Below are 23,527 nucleotides of genomic sequence, written 5' to 3'. Positions count from 1 at the left end.
CAAACAGAGAAGCCATTGTCTGCCACTGACATTGTGCGGAACTAAAATGGCCTCCCAGTGTCACAGTCCGTGTCCCGTTCCTCCATCTGCCGTATAACTTGAACCCCCTTTCGGGACTGCAGGTAGCAGGGAGAAGATCAGATACAGAGATGGCCGAAGTTCACAGGTGCCACTCTCTCATGTCCCTTTTAAGTCCAGGTCATGTTCACTCTCATCACCACATCCCACACTAGGGGCGATGACTAAGCAGCTGAGGAATTTAGTGGGCAGAGTGACACACCGTGAGGGTGACCAGGTATCCTTTTACCCCCCAGAGGCTGTTGATGGATGCGTCGGAGCCACATTACGCTTCTGTTAAATGGCATTTTAAAAGTTTAATCAGCTGCAATAGCCAACTGTTAGCGAACAAGGGGGCCATTGTTTAAGGGGCGCTGGCACCGTTGCGGTGTGTGTGTGGAACTCGACCGAGAGCTGGAGGCCGATCAGGTGGGGAGAATGTGGCCGCTTCTCGTGGTGTGATTAGACATGGCGCTGGACAATCTCATTTATGTCCGAGGAAGTCCGAAAATGTGGCAACAATGTGAGAATGATTCAGAAATTTGCTGTCAGAGGTGCATGTGACTTGCAAAGCAGACGTCTGTATTGTGTGTTGGAAAATGTGACCTTTTGCCCCGATTCCCTAGCTTAGCATCAGAACTCGAAAACAAGAAACCAGCTAGCCTCTGAACGAAGGGAACAAAACCAGCAGCTCTGAAGCTTTCAAATGTTATACATCGTTTTTTAATCCTTGCAAAAACTGATGTGTTTGGGTTGGGTTTTGTGGAGGGTTTTGTAAGTATGTTTTCTTAGTGCTGGTGAGCAGATTTTGTTTCTTCTGGGTAGAGCTATAGCTGCCTCTCCATTTCTGCTAGTCCAAACTAAGCTAGCAGGCTGTAACTCCATGTTTAGGGTATATTAGTGTGAAAGGAAAACATTCTCCCAGAGGAAATAGTTATTTTAATGTATTATTTGACAAGGACAGGTCACAACTTTGCTTTACAAGAGTTAGCTACAAACTGTAATGATTCAGCTAATGCAATACTGCAGCCATGAACATTGGTGATTAAAAGCAAGTCTTATATGAATGCATTACTGTAAAAGCTTTGAGGTGATCAAGTCATGTCAGCATATAAAGCTTTGTTTTTAAAAAGTACTTCTCTGGATATATTTGAAGCTATTAACTGTTTGCTTTAAGCCACAGGATTTTGAAAGCATTCTCTTATTAGCATGCTTTGAACTCTGCGGGAACACACTTGCCCTCTGGGGTTGAACTATGTGTACGTCCACCGTACCAGTCATTGTATTTATAAACGAGATGATGGAACCACATCTGATCCTCATAACCTCCATCACACCCCTCACCCATCCATGACTCCCATGCCTTCTTTGGACATCACAATGAAGGTTTATGGTTTCCTTCTTGGCGCCCTGCAATGACACCTCCCAACCCGTGCCCTGCATATGGCCCTGCAGGATTGGCATCCTTGCACACCCACACTACTGTGACCTGAATACCACCCCGCACCCGCCCTGCTTTCTGTGCTGCGAAAACAATGAAAGCAAAGTTGTTAAATGCGCAAAAAGAAAGCCAATAGTTTTCCAGTGACTGAAGGAAAATGCCCTTCTAAACAAAATAAAGAACACTGTGACAAATCGTCCTTTAATTGGATTGAATGGTGTTCACTCCAGAAAATAATTAGATTCAATTCACTTTGTTTTCTGCAACCCAAAATCCCAAATTAGCATCGCATGAAAATCTTGAAATAAACATCACTCTGTATTGAATATGTGAGATCCTAATGTCATGGTTGAAATTTAATTAGGTAATAACTCAAGTGAGAAGTAAAGTCATTTTCTCATTTACGCCCACACAATCGTAGAGGTCGCCCCCCCCCCCAACACACTTCTGCATTGACTTCATTTGTCAGAACCAGAAGTTTCCGCGTGGTTCACACCAACTGAACGAACCGCACCACAAGGGGTGAGAGCTCCGGGGTTTGGTGTGTACGCGCCGTACAAAGCAACCATAAATTTGCAGCGAGTGTACATGAACACTTGATACCAGTCGCTCCATCATGCTCGTGTCACACACACAAAGACAGTCTTGTGATGCTCAGGCGTAACCAGAGCGACACGGCTGGGTGCTTTGACATCATGATGACGCAGACGCACACAATAGACCATACGGTCTGATCATTGATCCCAGGTGTACGCGCTTTGTTTTTGTTTTTTTACGTGTGTGCGGTGAATAGATTGTCAGGCCTTTAATCGTCTCCCTTTACCAGAGCTGTCAAGACCATAGCATATGTGCGTGAGTGTATAAAAGCATGTACCACACCATGTGTTCACGGTGCCTCTCATTGTCAGTGTGTGTGTATTTGTGCATGTGCGTGCACACCATGTAATATTTCACTTGTTACCCACAGGGATTAGACCATTCATCTCCCGAAAGCCCCTGTGTAGGTGTCAAACACAGCGCTAATGAGGAGAGGACAGAACGAGGGAGAGCCAGCGAGCGAGGAGGGAAATGTAAAAATAGATTTCTTTTTTTTTTCTGGGCGGCAGAAAAGAGCGACAGTGATCGATAAATTCCCACGTGGGAATCAAAGTATTGAATGGGGGGGGATTTCCTTGCTGGGGGAGCGATAGCAGCGTGGGCGATTGTGGAGTTTTAAGACAAGACAAAGAAGGCAGGGATTTGTGCTTGCAGCCCTGCTGGGAGGGAATCAGTTAATGAATGAGGGGGGTGACTCTTCCCATAACACTAATCAATTTACACCATCCTGAGACATTGATTATAGTTGACTCATACCTTACATGGTAACAGCAGACATCAAGCAGACACTGTCAAGCCTGTAAAACCTCACAACGGGTGCGTTTTCCGTCGCTTGCCTGCTTGTGTGAGTGCTGTTGTGTGTTTGTGTGTGCGCATGCGTCAAGTGTGTGTTGTTCAACAGACCAGATTTCTCTCTGCTTCTCCAGTTACTCAAACAAGGGGATGGCTGCTAGGCAACCAAGCCACATCACATCACATCAGGCACTTCGGAGAAGAGCGAGAGACACGTAGAGTTGGAGGAGGAGAGAGAGAGTGAGATAGGAGGAGGAGGAGGAGGAGGAGGCAGAAAACTGTGCTGGCAGTATTACATAAGCCGGCAGCCCAGTCCCACTGCTCACATTAATGTGGTTAGGCACTCGGAAGTGATGTCCATTAGTCACAAGTGACAGTGCAGGTGAAGACGCAGCACCCAACAGTGATTTTTAAAAGCCGTTGTTGTTTATAATGGGGAGCATAATGAGCACATGAGAAAAAAAAAGAAGAACCCCCCCCAAAAAAGACCAAAATAAACAACACAGTTATGAGCGAATGAGTCGCTTACAGTAGCCTACAGAACAAACAGAGCAGCAACCGATAACAACCCACAGGGATGGTTAAAAGCAAACACACATGCATGAAAATACATAATATTTGGACAAGCCGCATGGAAATACACACATAATGAAGACATATAGAATGATACGTGTTTGTAGCCGCTAGAAAATGGATGTGCTTTCATTTGAGGATGACAGGTTTTTTTTTTTCTTCGTGTGTACATGAAAGTTGTATCCATCAACGAGATCATCAAAAATACATCAAAGGCTAAAATAAAGATGAAGTGGACCTACTAGTGTTGCTGACAGCCTGTACATAATCTATTCATCTCCACACATGACACAACAACAAACCTCCTATCCTTATGGTGTAACCCTGCACACATCTGCTGTTTGTGGATCATTAAATTAACACCCATTGATTCAGATTATTACGAATGTTACTTATTATCCCCTAATTACACAAGAGCTATGGCTTCTGTACCTGTAGCTCTATAGGAGATGTACATTGTCATATTCATAACTGCTAGTGATGTATAAAGCTACATCCTGCCACTAGCTATCTTAGCCTAGCATTTAAAGAAACAGCTACCGTGTCCGAGAGCAACAAAATATGTGCCTACGTAGTTAAGTTCACCAACAACATTGTTGTTCATTTTTATTTTTTTGTGTATTTAGAATGATTTATGCTAAGCTAACTGTCTTCTAGGCGTAGCTTAATGTACAGTAGACAGTCACCAGTGGTATCAGTGTACTTATCAAGCTCTTGTTGTTTTCAGAAACAATGTCAAACTTTCCATTTAAGCAAGGTGTTTTCTACCTGGAACTGCTTTTCACTGTTCCCACCTGGCAGTTTTACTATAAAACCCAGACCTACAATCCCCGCCCAGGCCCATTTAAAGTTCCCTGGGGATGATGTTAAAGGGCCGGATGGGGCAGGAGGCCTCCAGCTCCAGGGCAGTCAGGAAGCAGTCGGGGGCCTGGCTGGAGCCCCGGGACTGCAGGGCCTCTCCGAGACCGCTCCATGCCTCGTGAGAGGTGCAGTGGACCTGAACCGCGTCACGCAGGACCTTCTCCCCAAGGTGGGTGCGCTCGGTTTTCACCAGTAGACGGCCCTGAATGGATAAGATGGATTTATGTTTTCATATAGGCTCAACTGGTAATGGAAAGTATTGCTATAGAAAAGGATGTATAATATATAGGACCTGTTTGGGAAAATCCACCAGGTCAGTTAAAGGCAAAAAGTTGACTAGTGGCATGCTCTCATTCTCACATTCACCATTAAAACATTTAATCATGACATGAGACATCAATTAAGTGGATGGATGCTTTTTACAACAACAAAAATAATTCAAAATCTTCAATTATAAACCCTACTGTACTGTGAACTAGTTTAGCGCGACAAAAAATCAAAACAAAGAACAGCAGCAACAACAACAACAACAACTGGGAATACATAATGAACAGCAACTGGCTATGTATAAATGAATGGAGACAATCCACAAATTCTGAAATTAGGAGCAATCCTGTAGAAAAATGATGCAGTATGTTAGGAAACACAGTAATGACAGTTGGTGCTGTCTTTGACCTGCTCGGGGCAGAAGAGAGACGGCATGTTAAAGGGGCCACATTATTGTGTACAAGTACACATTACATCCATGCTGATTTGCCATAGCAGTACTTTGCTCTTTTAGACTGGTAAAATGTGTTGTTACTACCTTGAGACAAAGGGTTTTCTTCCCTGGTTGATGTAAATAGTAAAGGACAATCAAATAAAGCGACTTAGCTCCTGCACTCTCTTTCTTTTGTCATAGTCACACTATCGTTGCTCTGTAATCTCGTTGGGCAAAACCCATTCAAGACCCATCGGTAAAAAATGAATGCATTGCTGAGCAATGTTACCAGAAAATCCAACCCGGAAGACGAATGAGCACACATTGACGTCCTGGGATTAAGTATTTTACTTGATTGTTAGCCTACTTAGAAGTTTACACAGTTTGAGCTTAACAGCCCCGAACGTTCAAAGACATTTGTATGTTCCTTTAAAAAACACGTTGGTCCAAAGTCCTCATTTGCAGTGGCGTGCTGGATGGCTACTGCCCAGGGCTCTGGGAATACATCCAATCTCCCTGCTTACTGGATTCCCACTGTGTGAACGTATATACTGTAGATGTATTTGTCCGTGTGTGGAATATGAAGCAGAGGGAAAAAGAAACAAGTAACTGGCATTTTATGTAAACTGTAAGAATTGAATTAATGGTCCTTCCGAGCTATTGTGTGTGGAAAAAAGAAATGCACGCTGTCAGGTTGCGGCTTTTTAAAAAGGCTACATACGGGAGAAGGATATTATGGATGATATCTGTCGTCCCGGCGTAGAAGGGCATGCAGAACGTTGTGTGACTGGGTGTGTTCTGTCTCCTATACGGAGGTCAGCTCAGTTGGGGGCGCGGTGCGTTTGAGGGCCTGCAGAAAAGGCTACCACGCAACTGACCAACAGGATGGAGTCAAATTTGTCTCACACACAAACGTATCGCACAAACATACACACACACACACACACGTACACACACAATACTGTCACATGCATACTCAAGGTGACAACAGGCAGCCTCTCTCACACAATATCATCCCCTCTTTGACTATCTGTTACACACACACACAAATGCCAAGCTGGCCTGAGGTCAGACAGACGAGTCTTGTTATGAAGTCTCTGCTCACAAGCTCTAGATTAATTAGGCTGGAATTCACATAGCTGTCTAGGGGCTGTGATGCAACTTTCAATAAAAAAAACACACACAGGCACACTCTTTATTGCTTTCTCTTTCTCCCTTTTTCTGTCCTCCTTTTCCTCACTGATGCTGGAAGATCCCAACTCTCTGGTACAGAAGAATATGCAGACAATGATTGTGTGTTTGCCTATACAAGTGTTTGCATGCATGCACATCAGTGTATACTTAAGGTGCATGGTATATTCCTTTCCACATCTCACTGTCATTGTTTCAACGTTTCTAGCGTTCACCTTCTCTGCTTCTTGAATAACACACAAACACACACACACAACAAAAACCACAAGCTTCCACACAGACCTTCAGATATGCTGGTAACTGTGGAACAGTTGATCCTTCTTGGGCCCAGCTGCTCAATCAAATGAACAGAAGCCGACTGTGTGTTCTGTGGTTGGATGCAAATATGGGAGGGGCTGAAGAAGACGATTTAAAGCAAAAGAATAGATAATACACACACATACACACACACGGGTCAATGGTCTAGACTTAGTATAAAGAAAGAGGTCCCACTTTTTCCATCTGCCCGAAAGACTAATCTTGTGCAGTGTCTCTGGCTATATGGGGAAAGATTCTCCGACCCAGGTCCTGACAGTTAACTGGCAACTGTGTGTTAACGCTGACTTTGACATTTGCAACATTACATCGACAACACGATCCTGTAGGTGCACGCTGTACAACATCAGCCTAGTGTAACTCTCTCCTGGCAGGTCTCCCTGCCACCACCATTCAACCTCTGCAGCTCATCTAGAAGGCAGCAGCCCGACTTGTCTCTAATCTTCCTAAATTCTCCCACACTACTCCACTTCTGTGTTCTCTCCACTGGTTACCAGTGGCTGCATCCAGTTCAAAACATTGGTACTGACGTACCATGCTGTGAATGGATCAGGTCCAGTCTACATCCAGGACATGGTGAAACCCTACATCCAAACTTGCATGCTCCGCTCTGCATCTGCCGAGCTGCTTGTTCCTCCCTCACTGAGAGAAAAGCACTCGGCGAGATCGCGACTGTCCTGGATCCCACATGGTGGAATGAGCTCTCTGATGACATCAGGACCACAGAGAGCCTCTACTTCTTTTGCCGAAAACTAAATACACACCTCTTTAGACTATTCCTCGACTAAAAACACTAACAATTTGTAGCACTTAATTTGTACTTATAATGTCTCTTATCTATAGCAAGTTGTAAATTGGCTTATTTAATGAAATTGCACTTTCTTGTTCTTCTGCGTTTGAATCCTAATGGTTGAAATGCACTTATTGTAAGTCGCTTTGGATAAAAGCGTCAGCCAAATGACATGTAATGTGATGTAATATATGGAGTACTGCCATTCACTATGCACGATGGAGATGAGAAGGTTTCCTCTTCAGTCACTGCAGTCACGATGTATCAAACCCAAAAGGCCCGATCACACCAGCATTAACGGCTACATTCTGTTACGCATACACTTAGCATGTTAGCAGCCTCGCACTGGCACTGGCAGAAGTTACTACTCCACAAAGCTTCTAGATTCACATATCTCAACAAAACAATCGGAAATGTATGAGATGTTGATCTGAGACCAAAAGTGTTTCAGAAAAAGTTAAAGAAGACAGTAGGCTATAATCAGAAACATTCTCAATTGATATGAAAACAGAGAATTACTAACAGTGGCACCATGAGGAGTGACTGATGGAGTAGAGAAGAGTGAGCAGACAGCAAAGAGGCGAGAGCGTCAGCGTGTTTCTTGCACTGCGCTGATAAAACGTGTATCTATTGGTTTTGCTTTAATTACTCGCAGCCATCTGTCTACAGTTTTACCTCAGATGATCCCATGGGGCTTGGCAGTGCAGAATTGTTTCTTGTTCATGAAAGCACAACTGAACCAAGCAGAGCCAAACCGAGCGAGGGGGCAGCGGTGGTTTCATGCGTCCTGGCATGCTAAATTCAAGCAAACTTTTGATAAGCAACAAACAGCAACACAATGTTTAACTAAGTTTATTTCCATCAGCTAGATCAAAGAAAATAAGAGAAGCTAAATGTCCAAAACAAAACAGACCCAACAGAGATTCGATTGTAGATTTGAACATCGGGGAAATTAGGTTATTGTTTTTCAGTGTCAGCTGGTGTTACTCACATCTCAGATTATGCAACGACAAAAGGAGTATTTTGTAATATTCAAATTTACAATTTACACCACTGAGATTTATTGATGGGAATAACATGTGTTGCAAAGCATACGTTTAGGCCACATTATAAGCTTTAAACAAATGTTATGGATCCGGACTGAAAAAAGTCAGATTGCTGGTTATCTTAAATCAATCAGTGACGAAATGCTCTAATGGATCAGTTCTTATAATCTGCTGTTGTCAACCATGCCGCCTACAGAGCTAAAGAGATGCAAGTGACCAGATAATCCCCACCAAAATAGCACTAACGTTATAGTTAAATTTCAATTGTTATGTAGTTTTAGTGTGCATGGACGAGTGTGCATGGATCAGATCCATATATCCTGTAATGATGCAATATGGCAGCGTCTGTAGAACTACTACACATGTACCCACAGTGTAACCCAGTGGACCAGAAAAGAGAGCCTTTACCTGAACCTTCAATCCCATCAGTGGTTAAGTCTGAGTTAGCTGGGAGAGGTAAGTCAAAGCTGCACCTTGGTCATGTTTGCTTGAACCTATCTTGCTGGTTAAACCTTTAGTATACAGGCATGTTTGGTATTTTAAAGTATTCTGATTTCTGTTGTTGCCAAGAGACAAGAAGATTGACACCACTGACATTTGTTTAAGTACAGTCAGCAAATGATTAGCTTAGCTTAGCATAAAGACTGGAAACGGGCACTGTCACAGGATAGAATTGGGGATTTGACATCTTTAGAAGTGTTGGTACTAGAGTTGAGCCAGACAAACCCAGCTGCTAAAGAGATTAAATAAATGCTCCCCAAACTACTGTCTAAACATGACGTCTAAACTGAGTCTAATATTCGATTCACCTACTTTATGGTTTTCTATGGCTGCATTGTTCCATCAGAAGGACATTTACATACTTTACTTTACAGAGATTTACTGAATGCTCTGTGCATTAACATACATGCCGTAGAATTGAACCTGACATATTTTGTGTCTTATGGGAACTTTAAAGACCTTCACTGGAATTCCAAATGAAGTCTGGTTAGTTCAAGGTTTGACTGTCCATCATGAGAGTTTAATGACTCACCCACATGTCAGAGAGTGATAATTTAGAAGGTCAAACCTCTTAGCACTTTCAGAAAGCAAACTGTGTACCACGGTATGTTTTGTTTTAGTCAGCACGATATGATATTGACTATGCTGACCTTTAAATGTTGAGCCTCTCCTGAAATACACTTGGATGGAATGGCAAAGAAACCTTCACATACTGTGCATCTAGAATAGATTCTTGCAATGCATAGTAGATGCTTACCCCTCAACAGATTAGAGAAGATATATGTATGCACAGCAGTACGAAAGTACTTGCAAATGAACACTAACGTGGGAATACAACGACAGGAAGGGAAAAGGAATGGAAGAAAGGGGTGATAAAGGAGCCACGGAAGAAAGGAAGAGGAAAGAAGAGAGTGTGAGCAAGGAGGAAAGAGCTAAACTGGGAACAATGAATAGAGAGAAAAAGAGGGTGATGAAGAGAGAACAAAAGAGAGAGAGGTGTCAAAGAAAACGGAAAAAATAAGTGAACCCAGATGAGCCATGCATAGCAACGGAGGCACCAGCCAACTCCCAGTCGTCTCTCTGTTTGCCCGCCCGATTTTATTCTTCCTCTCTCTCTCTCTCTCTCACACACACACACACAGACACACACTCTCTCTCTGTGGTTATCAGAGGTCTTAGATAGAATATATTTCCCTGGTTGCTAAGCAATCCCATAAAGCGGCGAGAACGTGCAAGTGTTATAAATAATATATTTGCATTATCTAATCAGCTGACAACCCATCCCCCCATCCTCAGAGAGAGAGAGAGAGAGATGGGGTGCATTTGATAATTGGAACGCGATTAATTCAATGAGCACAAGTCCAAGCCCTTGAGAGTACACTGTACATGCATATGTGAATGAGTGTATGAATATTCCGGTGAAAAGGAGGAATTTTGTATGTGTGCCTGTTAGCGCTGTGTGTGTGTGTGTGTGTGTGTGTGTGTGTGTGGCTGACTCAGAGCAGGCTCCGCTACCCAACAGGAGGGATGGGATGCGGAGGATGTTGGGAGTGGGTCAGATTAATTTCGTACCAGCGCCGGAAGCAAGGCTCGGCCGCATTTCAGGATCCGCCACCCAACGGAACACCAGCACACCCACCCACCCCATCCCCACACATACATACATAGACACGCCACATGGCACACACACGTATTAACCAAACATTTGCCAAAATGAGGTGGACAGCGCAGACAGACAAATGTAAAAGGCTGACACTGCTAGTGCTTTGATGGATGAACGAAATAGACACTGGGCTTGTAGCCAGGGGATGGTAACAGCTGAGAAATTAAACTATAAATCTGTGGCTAACTGTTAGCACACATATATGCTTACACACAGGCAGCATGCCAAAGTCCTATCGTGTACCGGTTTCCCTCGCTACCACACCCTGTTTTATCCAAAAATACCATGAAACCAGCAGCTGACCTGAGCTGTGACTCACTGTCTGATCACGGTTTCTTTCTCTCTCTGTCGCTCTCTCACACACACACACATACACACACACACACACACACACTCACACACACACACACATACACACACACACACACACACACACACACACACACACACGTACACATACCATGTGGACAGAGTTGAGGCTATTAAGTAGAGGTGGAGTGGGTAAAGTGGTGTGCGATGAATAAGAGAAGGTGGTGGCCTGTTACGATGAAGCACACAGCGGGGCTGCTGTATGGTTTCTTGTTATCGGTGTCCCTTACTCGCAGCTCTCTCCTCATCTGTTGCGGCTACTTTGGAGAGCATTACGACTTCACTCTGGCTGGACCAGGGCAAAGAGATGCAGCTCAATTTCCTTTTCTACTTTTATAACAATACAGTTAGTTGCAAATGTCAGTGTAAATGTTCCTCAAAGCCACAAAAAAGGAAGTATCATGGTGAAGCTAGAACCAGGAGGAGATATTATTAGCTTAGCAAAAGCGGAAACAAGGGAAAACAGCTAACCAAGTCTTTCCTAACACATCAAAAGCTCACTTGCTAAGATTTTATATTGTTGGTTAAAGTGTACAAATCTTTCTCTTGATTCTTTGCTCCATGAACTCTAATGCAGATGGGTTGAGCTTTAGTTTACTGATAATGACAGGTAACCAACAGGCAAGTGACTCCTAGTAAAAAAAAAATGTGTGAGGCCAGCTATAGCCCACTGCTTTCAAGCTAAGCTAGTTAGCTCCCAGTGCTAGCTCACTTTAGAGCTGTGTTTTTTTGTGGACAGGCAGCTCTGATGTCACAACATACCTTTACAAGGGCCAGAAATAAAAATAAAAATCTTAAGGACATTCATGGAAAGTACAGTATAGCTCAAGTGCAAGAAAATTAACTAAAAATATCATCATAATTCCCTCTAAGGCACAGCTTAATAAATGGGCCACCGGCACAAGTGTCCACAGCAGATACAGTACAAAAATAAATATATGAATCCTGAGTGCCGCAGAGTAGCAGCAACTGTAGGTTGTATTCTGGCAGGATGAAAATGGGTAGCGCTCCAAATAAAATATGTCCCACTTAGGCTCCCTCACAATGCATAAATTGCAAGTATTTTACCTCACAGCTCCATGCATGTCTGCTAAACAATTCACCACAAATAGTACTCCAGACAGCAGTTGTTGTGTTTTTGTATTTGGGTCTATTAGCGGCTACTACAACATTAGCCTTAATCCAAGAACACGCATACAAAAAAAAAATGGTCAAAATAGTCCACATGTGCCCCAAATCCATGGAGGGAGGCACAAACACAACACACGCACACTTACGCTTTCCGGCTGGGAACACATCTGCCCTGTAAGAGACCTGGAGTAGGACATTGCCAGCTGGCTGTGTTTCAGTTTTACCCCCCCTGGGATTGGTTCTCCCACAGGCCAAATATGGAAGAGACGCGTACCTCTGTCTACCCCAATGGGACAGCACACACACATAGACACATTCACACAGATGGCCACACTAACACTAAAGTGCAAAGTAGGAGCAAAAGCATTATCCTTATGTGGTCACAAGGTGGCCAGTACTTAAGTCAAAACGATATCAACCAGCACATCTATGGTAACTATGGGGACTACGGACATATTGTGTGTGTGTGTGTGTGTGTGCGCGTGTCTATGTGTGTGAGCGTATGTCTGGCGGTGCGAGTCTTGGATTCAGGAATATCCCTTTCTGGTTCTTTCACCATGACAACAGAGAAAGTTCAAAGGTCAGAGCAGCCGTGGTTAATCCAGTGGATCATCTGAAACTGGGAAGCTGGGAGAGGGACTGATTAAGGGAGTGGGTGGAAGTGGGCGAGAGAAATTGTTTCTACTGCGGAAATGAGAGTGAGAGTGAGATAGAGCAAGAGAAAGAGAAGGGGGGGGGGGGTCTGCTCAGATGAAAGACATGTTGGAGAGTGTTCAGGAGAGAGGAAGCAAGTCTTTGAGCAGTTTCCATCATTTGCTGGTTGTTGAGCAACGCGTTTCGGAAATTTGTTTTCCCGCAACAAATCAACGGATCTCAGAAATGAGCATTGATACAATTACAATTAACCATTATGACCATAATTGTGACTCAGTACAATTCCCACAGGGGAGGAAAAAAGAGCATGACCTGGCCGTCACTACTGCCAACTTGAGATATTATATTAATATTACCTGCTGGATTACAAATGTTATTAGCTAATATGTCTTCCTTCTCAAAGACAACTCTGTAGTTAGTCAAAAGCGTCAGCTAAATGACATGCAATGTAACTTCATACTACATTCATGTCAGTATAGATCAGGGGTCCCCAAACTTGTTCCTGTGGGGGCCAGATAACTTTTCCCTTCTCTGGAGGGGGCCGGGGTCAGAAAAAGTGTGACGATTGCAGTGGGTGCCAAAATGTAAACATTTATTGTTTTCCAGAAAGCCACATATAACCAAATAATAACAATCCAGGATCTTCACAGAAAAAAAAGTCAGGAAAATAAATAATATCACTTAATGAAATAAATAATAACCAAATAATCTTCTCTGGGATCTTTACAGAAAAAATGAAATGAATAATAACCGCCACCGCCTCTTGACCGATGAGAGCATTGAACAACCAAATAATGGTTTGACCACTGCAGGTTAAATACCCTGCATTCTGAATAAACCTTTTCTCCATTATTCCGTTCTATTTCACAGGGGCGCGGGCCTTAGTTTGGGGGAACACTGGTATAGATAGTATAGTTGAGTATATGACACTAAATTGTCTTTTAATGAGCATTTTGAGGAGAAAAGTTGTTGAGTTCCAAAATAGTGATGGGTTCAGCTGCTATTGCTTTTGCCTTGTCGCAAATATAATATTAATAATAATAAATATTAATAATTTCTGCTGAATCACAAATCCAAAACACAAACGACCATTCAACCTGCCATCGACCACTCAACCTGCCATCGACCATTCAACCTGCCATCGACCACTCAACCTGCCATCGACCACTCAACCTGCCATCGACCATTCAACCTGCCATCGACCACTCAACCTGCCATCGACCACTCAACCTGCCATCGACCACTCAACCTGCCATCGACCACTCAACCTGCCATCGACCACTCAACCTGCCATCGACCATTCAACCTGCCATCGACCACTCAACCTGCCATCGACCACTCAACCTGCCATCGACCATTCAACCTGCCATCGACCACTCAACCTGCCATCGACCACTCAACCTGCCATCGACCATTCAACCTGCCATCGACCACTCAACCTGCCATCGACCACTCAACCTGCCATCGACCACTCAACCTGCCATCGACCATTCAACCTGCCATCGACCACTCAACCTGCCATCGACCATTCAACCTGCCATCGACCACTCAACCTGCCATCGACCATTCAACCTGCCATCGACCACTCAACCTGCCATCGACCACTCAACCTGCCATCGACCACTCAACCTGCCATCGACCACTCAACCTGCCATCGACCATTCAACCTGCCATCGACCATTCAACCTGCCATCGACCACTCAACCTGCCATCGACCACTTTTAGCGCTCGGCCCTACTGAAAGAAGTATTGTAACTTTGTCAATCACCAACATTTTCGTCTCGTCTCGTTAACGAAAGTTAGAATAGATTTTGTCATAGTTTTTATTTTCAAAGATCCATTTTCATCACGTCTTAGTCTCGTCTTAGTCTTGTCTTAGTATTGTCTTAGTCATGGGAAAAAGGTCATTAACGAACATTTTTCGTCATAGTTTTCATCAACGAAATTTACACTGGCCTGCATGGAGGTGCGTGTTGTACACGTGTGAATATGTGTCTGTGTGTGTGTGCACATCGGCATGCATTTCACGTCAGTGATCATTTTATAAGTAAAGAAATTTAAATGCCCCCACGCATGTTGTCTGTATGTGTATACTGACCACTGACGTGTACATAAACGTAACATGAATTCCAATTTAGTAGCATCCGGAGGCTCTCACCATTTGCACTAGTGTGCGCTCTTCTGTGGGATGGATGGCCAGGGCTTCGTCATACAGGCCTTTGGCGTCGTCCAGTTGGCCCCGGAGCTCGGCCAGACGGCCCCGCTGCAGCAGCACTGAGTACGAGTTGGGAGAGACCGAGCTGGCCTCGGCTATGCAGAACTGGGCCTCCTTTAGCCGTCCGTCCCCCATGAACAACTCCCCTGAGGAGGGAGATAGAGAAATAGTTACAAGGGTTAGGAAGGTGATATAGAGAAGAAATAAAGAAAGGGATTCATTAATCCCATGTGAGGGTTACAGAGATGACTTAACTTTGAGTTCAGCAGGATTAGGTCAGAATGTAAACTGGGCAACATTCAAATACAAACACAAAAAACACTCAGACACACACACACACGAGCATTCACACACGCACGCACTGCAAGAGAGAGTGGGAGCAAAGGAGTGCCTGGGAAGTCATGAAAGTCTTGCCTAAATATGGCCATCGCATACTAAGCTGCCTGCCTCCTTTCTCTGCTGCAACTGGGAAGAAGAGGACTAACCCCGGTCTCACATCCACACACACACAGAAACACACACACACACACACACACACACACACACACACACACCAACACGCCTACAATCACGTCATTGTCCAATAAAACTTGGACACAGAGCTGACCAGAAGGCCCGCCCCTGGGACCGGAGAAGACCAATATCTGGACGGGATGCTGACGGAGGGTTGCTGTCAATCACTTTCATGAGTGGACCAAACACCGGCGGCACCGTGTGCATTATGGGTCAAGAGGGAGGGGGAGCGCGTGGGACAAAAATATGTGTGGTACGTGCCGTCTGCTCCTCAGCGCCATGTGAGCCCATGTGTGTTTTTGGAAGTGGATGTTTTGTTTAGCTGTGTCTCATAGTTGCACAGATGGGAAATACGTAGTGCGTGCATTCTGCCTGCAAGATGAAAAACAGCCATTTCCCAGCCTCCGGCTCCTTTTTTCCACGGCTTCACTTCAAAAACCTATTCAGTAAATGCTCCCAGGTTATGTAAGGCTTTTTTTCCTGCTCCACACCTAAGCTCTCGGCACTAATAAATAAATCACAGTGTACACATCACGCAGCTCCTTTTAACGTTTGCAGGTATGCGCTTGTGATTATGTCCATCTAAAAATGCCCTCTGTGTTTATTTTTTTTCACCGACTAGGATGTGAGATTGAGAGAGGAAGTGACCGATGGGGAGAGGAATGCTCGGAGTCAGGGGGGATTGTTGGGTGCAACAGGGCTCAGCCTTGAGCTAAAAGACCCGTCCCTGCACTACACACACACACACACGCACACACACACACACACACACGCACGCATGGACGCACGCACACACACACACATACATGATTGGGTCTAAAGCAACAGCGGACACATTCTATTTTGCCAGTTCTCAGCAGAGGAATATCAGAGGTCAAAGGTCAGACATGGAAAATAAACTTTACCAATTACACTAGGCAGCAGGGGAAGTGACCCGACGGCCCCTCAACCCATCCCGCCCTGTACTGTACAAACTGGTATTTCGGTTGCATAATTTGCTTCACTTGGCAGCTGTATGGATTCCCTTTCCCGTTGTCATGCCTCATCCACTCCAGCCGAGTGGACGGATGGAGTGTTGTTTGTGCGAAGCATCGCTGCACTCCACTCCCTTCGTTTCCCGCTGATGCTCCGCTCTCCTGTAAACTTCCACGGGCAGACTGAGGCTGAAGGGGTGGAAGTAATAGCCGTATGCATCACTGCCGCTCTGCCCTTAATAGAACAGTGGCCACATGTACGCAGGTACAGAGCGCACTCTCACATAAGGTATGCAGTCTGTTGAATTGTTAAAATGTTTTTTGTCAAAAATAGCTCTAGTAATCACAAATAGTTAGGCCGTCATACACGGCAAACAAGGTTACAAACTTAGTTGTTTTGTATATGGACATCCCGTGTCTCATCTCACAGGGCATTCCAGCATACTGTGGGCGACCTGAAGAGAATTTCTGTGACTGCAGTCCTCAGAATGTGAAAGAAAAAGTGTGGTCACATTGTACCGAGTGCATAAACGATATATCTCACTCCCCAGAGAGATTAAAATTCAACCAAGCTTGTAAGCAGGTCAACAAGCTGCGTAAGACAGCTTTCACAGCAGCATTTGCACAGCACACAGTCTGTGTGGAGACTCTCCCTCAAAAGTTGCCATTTCATATTCTACATTTGTGTGCTAGTTTAATCTGGATGTGTTTAAAGGTGCAGGGATCCAAACCCTCTCTGTGTGTTGTATTTTGAGCTTCTCTATGCTTTGTTGACAAATCCGGTCCGGCTGCTCATGCATTCAAGATGATTGGTGTGGCCAGCTAATCATGGGTTACTGATGATGACGCTGTTAGTTATGTCAGCACTGTTGCAATAACAATGGACTCAAAAGTCTTCATTCATGTACCACACTTCTATGTTATTGGTCTGGGAGCGAATCGGTCAACCCGACTTTGTTCGCTCCAGGGCGTCTCATCAGGCAATGAAGCTTTTCTTCATTTTACATTGGCTTGTATGTGTGTGTGTGTGTGTGTGTGTGTGTGTGTGTTTGCATGGTGCCTGATAAAGAATACATTGTTCTCATTTTAGCTGAAGGGAATTATTGTCTTATTGCTAATATAATAAAATGAGTAATGTAAATTTAAAGAAGACTTAAGATTATATCTTTTTTTGCAAATCTGAACTTTTCTCAGGCTTCTCTGGGATAATCTAGCATAGATTTTACTTGTCTTAGTATCATTGTTTTTGGACGCCGTCTAACGTGGTCTAAATATCAGAAGACAAAAACCCAACCAAATCACGCTTTTGTCCATCTTCACAGAGAGAAAAGGTTTCAGAAAAGCGGCTTTACTTATAGTGTCAAACGTCATTGGTTCCATGTCTTGTTTTATTTTGTAGTCTCATGTATCTTGTGTCCCTGTGTTAACTTCACTTCCTGCCTTGTCCTGTCTTCCCCTGTGATTGTCTGCAGTGTCCATGATTGTTTCCACCTGTGTCCAATCACCTGCACCTCCTCAGTGTGTTTAAGCCCTGGCCCTTTCTCAATACCCGAGACGGCGAGAACGGACTTGCGTTCCCGTGAGAACAGACTCGGGAGTCCTGACTCGGGAGTCCTGACTCGGAGGTTCGGGAGAACCGAGAACGGTCATTTCCGCAATTGGAACAGCAGCTGACTTGATGACGTCACCACGTCAGTTGGATTTGCTAATACGTTTTAATATAGTTCTTGACTGTTGAGTATTTTACTATTATCAAGCTTTCGTTTCATTTTTATTTAAAATTAGAAATGGTATATAATATTGATCACCATATACTGTATATAATCAGTCATAAAATAATTAGCTTTATCATTTTAGGAGGAGGAGGTTGGATACAGTAACAAAAAATAAACTATTATACAAAACTAACTTCAGTCATAAAATGACATTACGTTACTTAAATAAAGTAGCATTTAAAAACTTCGACATGAAGTTGTGTTTGTTTCCCTCTCTTTGTTGCCTGTTGCTGAGGTGAAATGCATTCTGGGATATTTGGCTCTCACAAGAACAGACGACCCTGCTCCGATGCATGCCCGGTAAAATGGGCGGGGCGAGTCACATCCGGGTATTATGACCGTTCTCGGCCAGATGCGGACTTTAGAATTGGATCAGTACTCGGGCTGCGACTGATGACGTTTCACGAGTCCACGAGAACAAACGTCCACTCAAGAACGCATATTGAGAAAGGGTCACCGTGTGTCTCTTGTCTCGTGTCACGTCATTGCATGTTGCGCTTGTTCACATGTTTTTTCCCCTTAGTATTTTGGGGAGTTTGGAATTATTAAAAGTTACTTTTGGTTAAAACTCTGTGTCTGAGTCGATGTGCCTGCCTCTACCTGCACCCACCAGTCTGACATCAATCAGGTTTCCCCAACCTGAGAGGAGCAAGCAGTTAAAGCTCACTGTGCCTTAACTTTCCTGTTATAGTAAATGCTGCATTTGTGCCTTTCGGGGGGGCATTACATACATTTGTGTCCTTTTTTTTTTTTTTTTTACATTTGAGTTTGAAAAATATATTGATGGCTGTATATTTTATTTTGTTGTCCATTGTGTAATTATTGCTTAAAAAATTATAAAAATGTGACCAAGTTGTGGTGTTTGATGGAAGTATTTGCTTTGGTTGCATGTTTTTAATGTTTTGTGTTATCTGTTTTGAAAATGTGATGTCGGAGTCGACAAATGTGTTTAAGCAACTGGGAAAAACTGTAACTGTGTCTCGGCCAAGGACACATCGTCACGCTGCTTAGCAGGGCCTGGGATCAAAGCACCAAACCTCTGATTGGCAGACGGCCATGCTCTCCACTCACCCACATTCACCCCGTGTTACACAGCTAATAGTTCAGTGTGGTAGAAGGGTTGATTAAACTCACCGGCTAATAAAAGTGTTGTTACAGTTCATATACGACTACATGGCCCCAGGAGCATGATGGAATGCTGACATTGGCATGTATCTAATGCCTTGCATCCACAGACACAGGATTATCCACACAGTTGAAAAACAATAAGAAACACAAAATGATGGAATCTGATTAACTGTCGATGGCAGTTTGCAAAACAATCCTTGGTCACGGTCAGCCTGCTGGATGGCAACTGGCTGACATGAACCCAAAACAAGAACAAATAGATATTCTGAAGAACATTTTTGTTGACATACCAGCCTGCAGCCAAATGCATTCTAGGGTGGTCCAGATGTAAGTGGGTCCTTGGCGACGCACGGAGCTGAGGTCGGACACCTCCGATAGCGCAGCTTCCAGACGAGACACTGCGATCGATGAAGGGCTCAGCGAACCTGTGAAGGGATGAGAAACAATATTCTTTCCCAGATCCGCCGTAAAACATTTAATTGAGAAATCCTTCAAATATAAAAGAAGGGAGCCATTACAAAGGAAAAAAGTAACTTTCATTCCATGTGAAGAGTGTGTTAATCTTCTTTTCCTTTGAAATGGCTCCCATCTTTTATGAAGAAAGTGTAAACTACTATATTCAGATAGTCGTAAACAACGCCTTATGAGAGCTTTATGACATTGTGTATCAGTAACATAAAAGAAAACCATATTTAGCCTAAAAGTTTATGTCACGGTTTGGCCTCGCTTCCTGTTTTAGTTTGAAGTTTCATGTCTCTTGTGGTCCTGGGTTAACTTCACTTCCTGCCTTGTCTTGTGATTGCGTGATTGTCTCCACCTGTGTCCAATCACCTGCACCTCCCTTGTGTATTTAAGCCCTGTGTGCCTGTTGTCCTTTGTCGCGTCATTGTCTAATGTCCCTCGTCGTTGGAGCACGTCTTTGGTTTGTGTCTAATAAAGAGCACTTCGTTCAAGAAACTCTGCGCTCTGCAACCTGCCCCAGCCCGAGTGTGACAGTTTATTAGTGGTGTACACTTACATGGAATGTAGGAAGTATTACAAAGGGCCTCCTGGTAAATCACAATGGAGGCCACCAGATAAGACTGGAGATTTTGTATAGTATGCTTTTGTGTAATTTTAAACTTATATGTAACGTATACGTTAAGGTTAAGAGAAGAGGACGGAGCGATGGTGTCAAGTTTGTCTTTTGACCATCCAGAGCCAGCTCTGTCCCTGTTTAATAATCTTAAATAAATCAGCCCAAAATGTTGCTATGTAGGTAAAGTTTGTTGGTGTTTTGAGCGGATGTGTAGACAGCAGTGGCCTGTGGACTGTGAAAGCTCAAGTAACCTCTGTATCACCATCTCTTATTAAAAACACATTATTATAACTTAACGAATCCTGGAATCCTTTCTTCCAGCCTCAAGGTTTTTTTGAACACAAGTTAATATCCGGAGCGTCAATCGATTTCCGGCGACCGCGTGGCGAGCTGACTAACCCTCGAGACCCTGCTAGAAACGTAGGGGAGGAACTTTAATCTGCCAAAGATCAAATGCTGGGAGATTGGGACTGACCCACACTATCACCTTTCATGCACAAATGTATCCAATAATAGAAGACGTGTTTAAGAAAGACTTCAACCAGAGAGAGAGAGACTAGTGGAGGCGTCCTGGAAGTTGGGCAGGGTCAGGTGGATGGAGGGCTTCCTGGGTCCAGGGCTGACCTCCGTCCGCTCGGCCATCGGAAGGCTGCTGCTGTCATCTGTCTCACTGCGACGAGTACAGCACAATCAAATATTTGTTTTATTTAAATGTAATGTACCCCCAATTAAACAACCACTGTGCTAGAAGACGCCCGGCATTTCACACACACAAATTTGTTTAATATTGTAATTGAGAATGGCTAATTATTGTAAGGTATCGTCTTTTTGGTTTACCATTTAAATAGTTTTTTTCTGTATGATGTAGAATATTGTGATATCTATATTCTATCTCAGGATCCAACTGCACCATCTTTCCATTAAATACATTTGTGTTAAAAACATTCCCCTATTTGGGTCCCGACTTGTCATTAAGTTGCGTGGTGAGTCCAGACCAGCTGAGAACCACTGCCTTTGGAGATGGAACCTCATCATTGTAAGGAAATATTTCATATGTTTTTATCCAAAGCGTGTGCTCTAGAAACCTGTAAATGTTATATACAGGTTATTATATATTCAGGGTTGTGATGATGAATAATACACAACCGTCCTTCATATCAGTTTCACCGTATAAGATGTGACAACTTTAAAGTTCAATATCTCAGAACTGCTCACATGGAACATTACTATTCACGGCCATGTCCGAAATGCAAACAAACACAAAAAACAAAGACCGACCACATTCCATGGGTGCACCAGCGCAAAACGTGGCATGCGCACACTCACCTGGAGCGGCTGACGTCATAGCGGCTCAACCACTGTTGCAGCATCTCTTCACAGGTCCGTAGGGCTGCCGCCGGGCCGAAGAGGACCTCTTCTAACTTCACCTTCGTGAACAGCAGACTAGAGAATGAACACACACACACACACACATTACACCTCTTTGTTTACTCTTATTGGGCTCGTTATTGCCACATCACAAACTTGTTTTTGTTCCCGTACGGACATGAAACTGTAAACTGGTTAGCCTGCAGGAGTATTTATGTGGGTCCAAACCTGTTCTTATTATCACCCTTGTCCTTGTCACTGTTGTCTTCCTGCCTTTGTTTGTTTTTCCACCTTGGTGATTGTCAGCCCTTGGTTCCTCATCAGGCCCTATTTACACCAGCCCACTTGTCATTTTTTCATTGTCAGTTTGTCTACAGTTTTCTTCATCTTTGTCTGCAACTGTGGCCTGCTCTAAAACCACGACAAAATCTAGAGCTAGGGCCAGTTCCGTGATTTGTGAGGTCTGTTATGTTCAGAAAACCTTTAAGCTGTGTCGAAGAACACCAGGATTTGTTAAGTTGTGACAAAGTAATTTTAATAGAATATATGTTGTGATACAGAGATTTCTTGAGCATTTGCTATCCACAGGCCACTCCTGTCTATACAACCACTCCCTACATTCCTTTACTTCTTCACTTTAGGCTCAATACAGCTTTGTTATGTGTTACTACACAATGCCATAAGTGTGACGGTTGGCATGTGGCTTTCTTCCCTGTTTTATTTTGTAGTTTCCTGCCTCGTTGTACCTGGGTTAGTTTCACTTCCTGCCCTCTCGTGTCATCCCCTGGGATTGTCTCCTGTGTCCCTGATTGTTTCCACCTGTGTCCAATCACCTGCACCTTCCCAGTGTATTTTTAACCATGTGTGTATCTTTCCTCTTGTCGGTCCATTCTATGTGTTCCCCGGTGTGTTCCTGTTCTGTGTTTTGCCCCTAGCCTTTTTGATTTTGGTAATTCAAGTATTTCTGTGCTCAAGTCTGCGTTTGAGTCCGACTTCTGCCACCCTGACGTGACAATAAAACTGTCAGTCTATGTTGTTTCTAAGCACTGTAATTTACGCATAGACATTATTTCATGAGCAAACTGAATCAAAGGATATTCATCACACGGTCACAGCGAGTTCTGACCACAAAACTCTAATCACGGTCCCTTGAGTCCGTTTCGCTAAGATGTAAAGAAATTCTATCAAGGTGTTTCTGAGACATCCCGAGAAGGGCCGGGATGTGAAGTTACTCTTTGCTCTTGTAGGTTGACCTTGGTGCCATATTTGAAGAAATACCCTGCAGGCCTTCCCGAGATATCCATAGATATCATAAGGATGGATGAGGAGTCACACTGACCTTGACCCCTAATCACTAGTCTAGATGGACGCCTGCATCCAATTTGAATCAATTCTCTCCAGCAGTTGCAGAGACACTGTGTGCACACAAGAATGGGCCTGAAAAATGGGAACCCTAAAAACATAATGCCTCAGGTTACGGTTACCAGAGCAACGCCCCTAGAAACTGGCTGATGTCATGCTGCAAAAGCAAAGACGCATATACACATGCGCACTTGCATATACACGTTTTTTTGTCGCGCTTGTGTATGTTCCCCCATTAGCTGTGTTAAGTGCTCGGGACCCGTCGACATCTCACTGAGGCACAGTTGGATCGATGCGAACACGAAGTGGGTCAAGACAGTCATCAACAACCACCCCTACGAGTCCATCTGTGTGTTGAGTGGTTGATGAGGGAAAGGCCATAAAGTGTTTCCGCTCTGAACCTTTTTAGTCGAAGACAACTGGTTAAGTGATA

At 43.9% G+C, this 23,527-nt stretch overlaps 1 protein-coding gene across 1 annotated transcript in view; it reads right to left on the bottom strand.

Moving 5' to 3' along the window:
- Positions 1-187: 187 nt before the first annotated feature.
- Positions 188-23,527, bottom strand: part of ttc7a (tetratricopeptide repeat domain 7A) — a 47,584-nt gene continuing 24,244 nt past the window's right edge. The window contains exons 16-20 of the mRNA XM_037465188.2: positions 21,691-21,807; positions 20,907-21,034; positions 19,577-19,711; positions 14,840-15,042; positions 188-4,523 (exon numbers count right to left, since the gene is read on the bottom strand). Of these exons, the coding sequence (XP_037321085.2) occupies positions 4,305-4,523; positions 14,840-15,042; positions 19,577-19,711; positions 20,907-21,034; positions 21,691-21,807 (802 nt within the window). The 3' untranslated portion in view covers positions 188-4,304. The remainder of the gene's footprint in view (positions 4,524-14,839; positions 15,043-19,576; positions 19,712-20,906; positions 21,035-21,690; positions 21,808-23,527) is intronic.

Source organism: Pungitius pungitius, chromosome 13 (assembly GCF_949316345.1).
Source record: "Pungitius pungitius chromosome 13, fPunPun2.1, whole genome shotgun sequence".
NCBI classification, from domain to species: Eukaryota; Metazoa; Chordata; class Actinopteri; order Perciformes; family Gasterosteidae; genus Pungitius; species Pungitius pungitius.
Note: the sequence above shows the minus strand (reverse complement) of the source record. Positions and strands in the feature narration are given on the sequence as shown.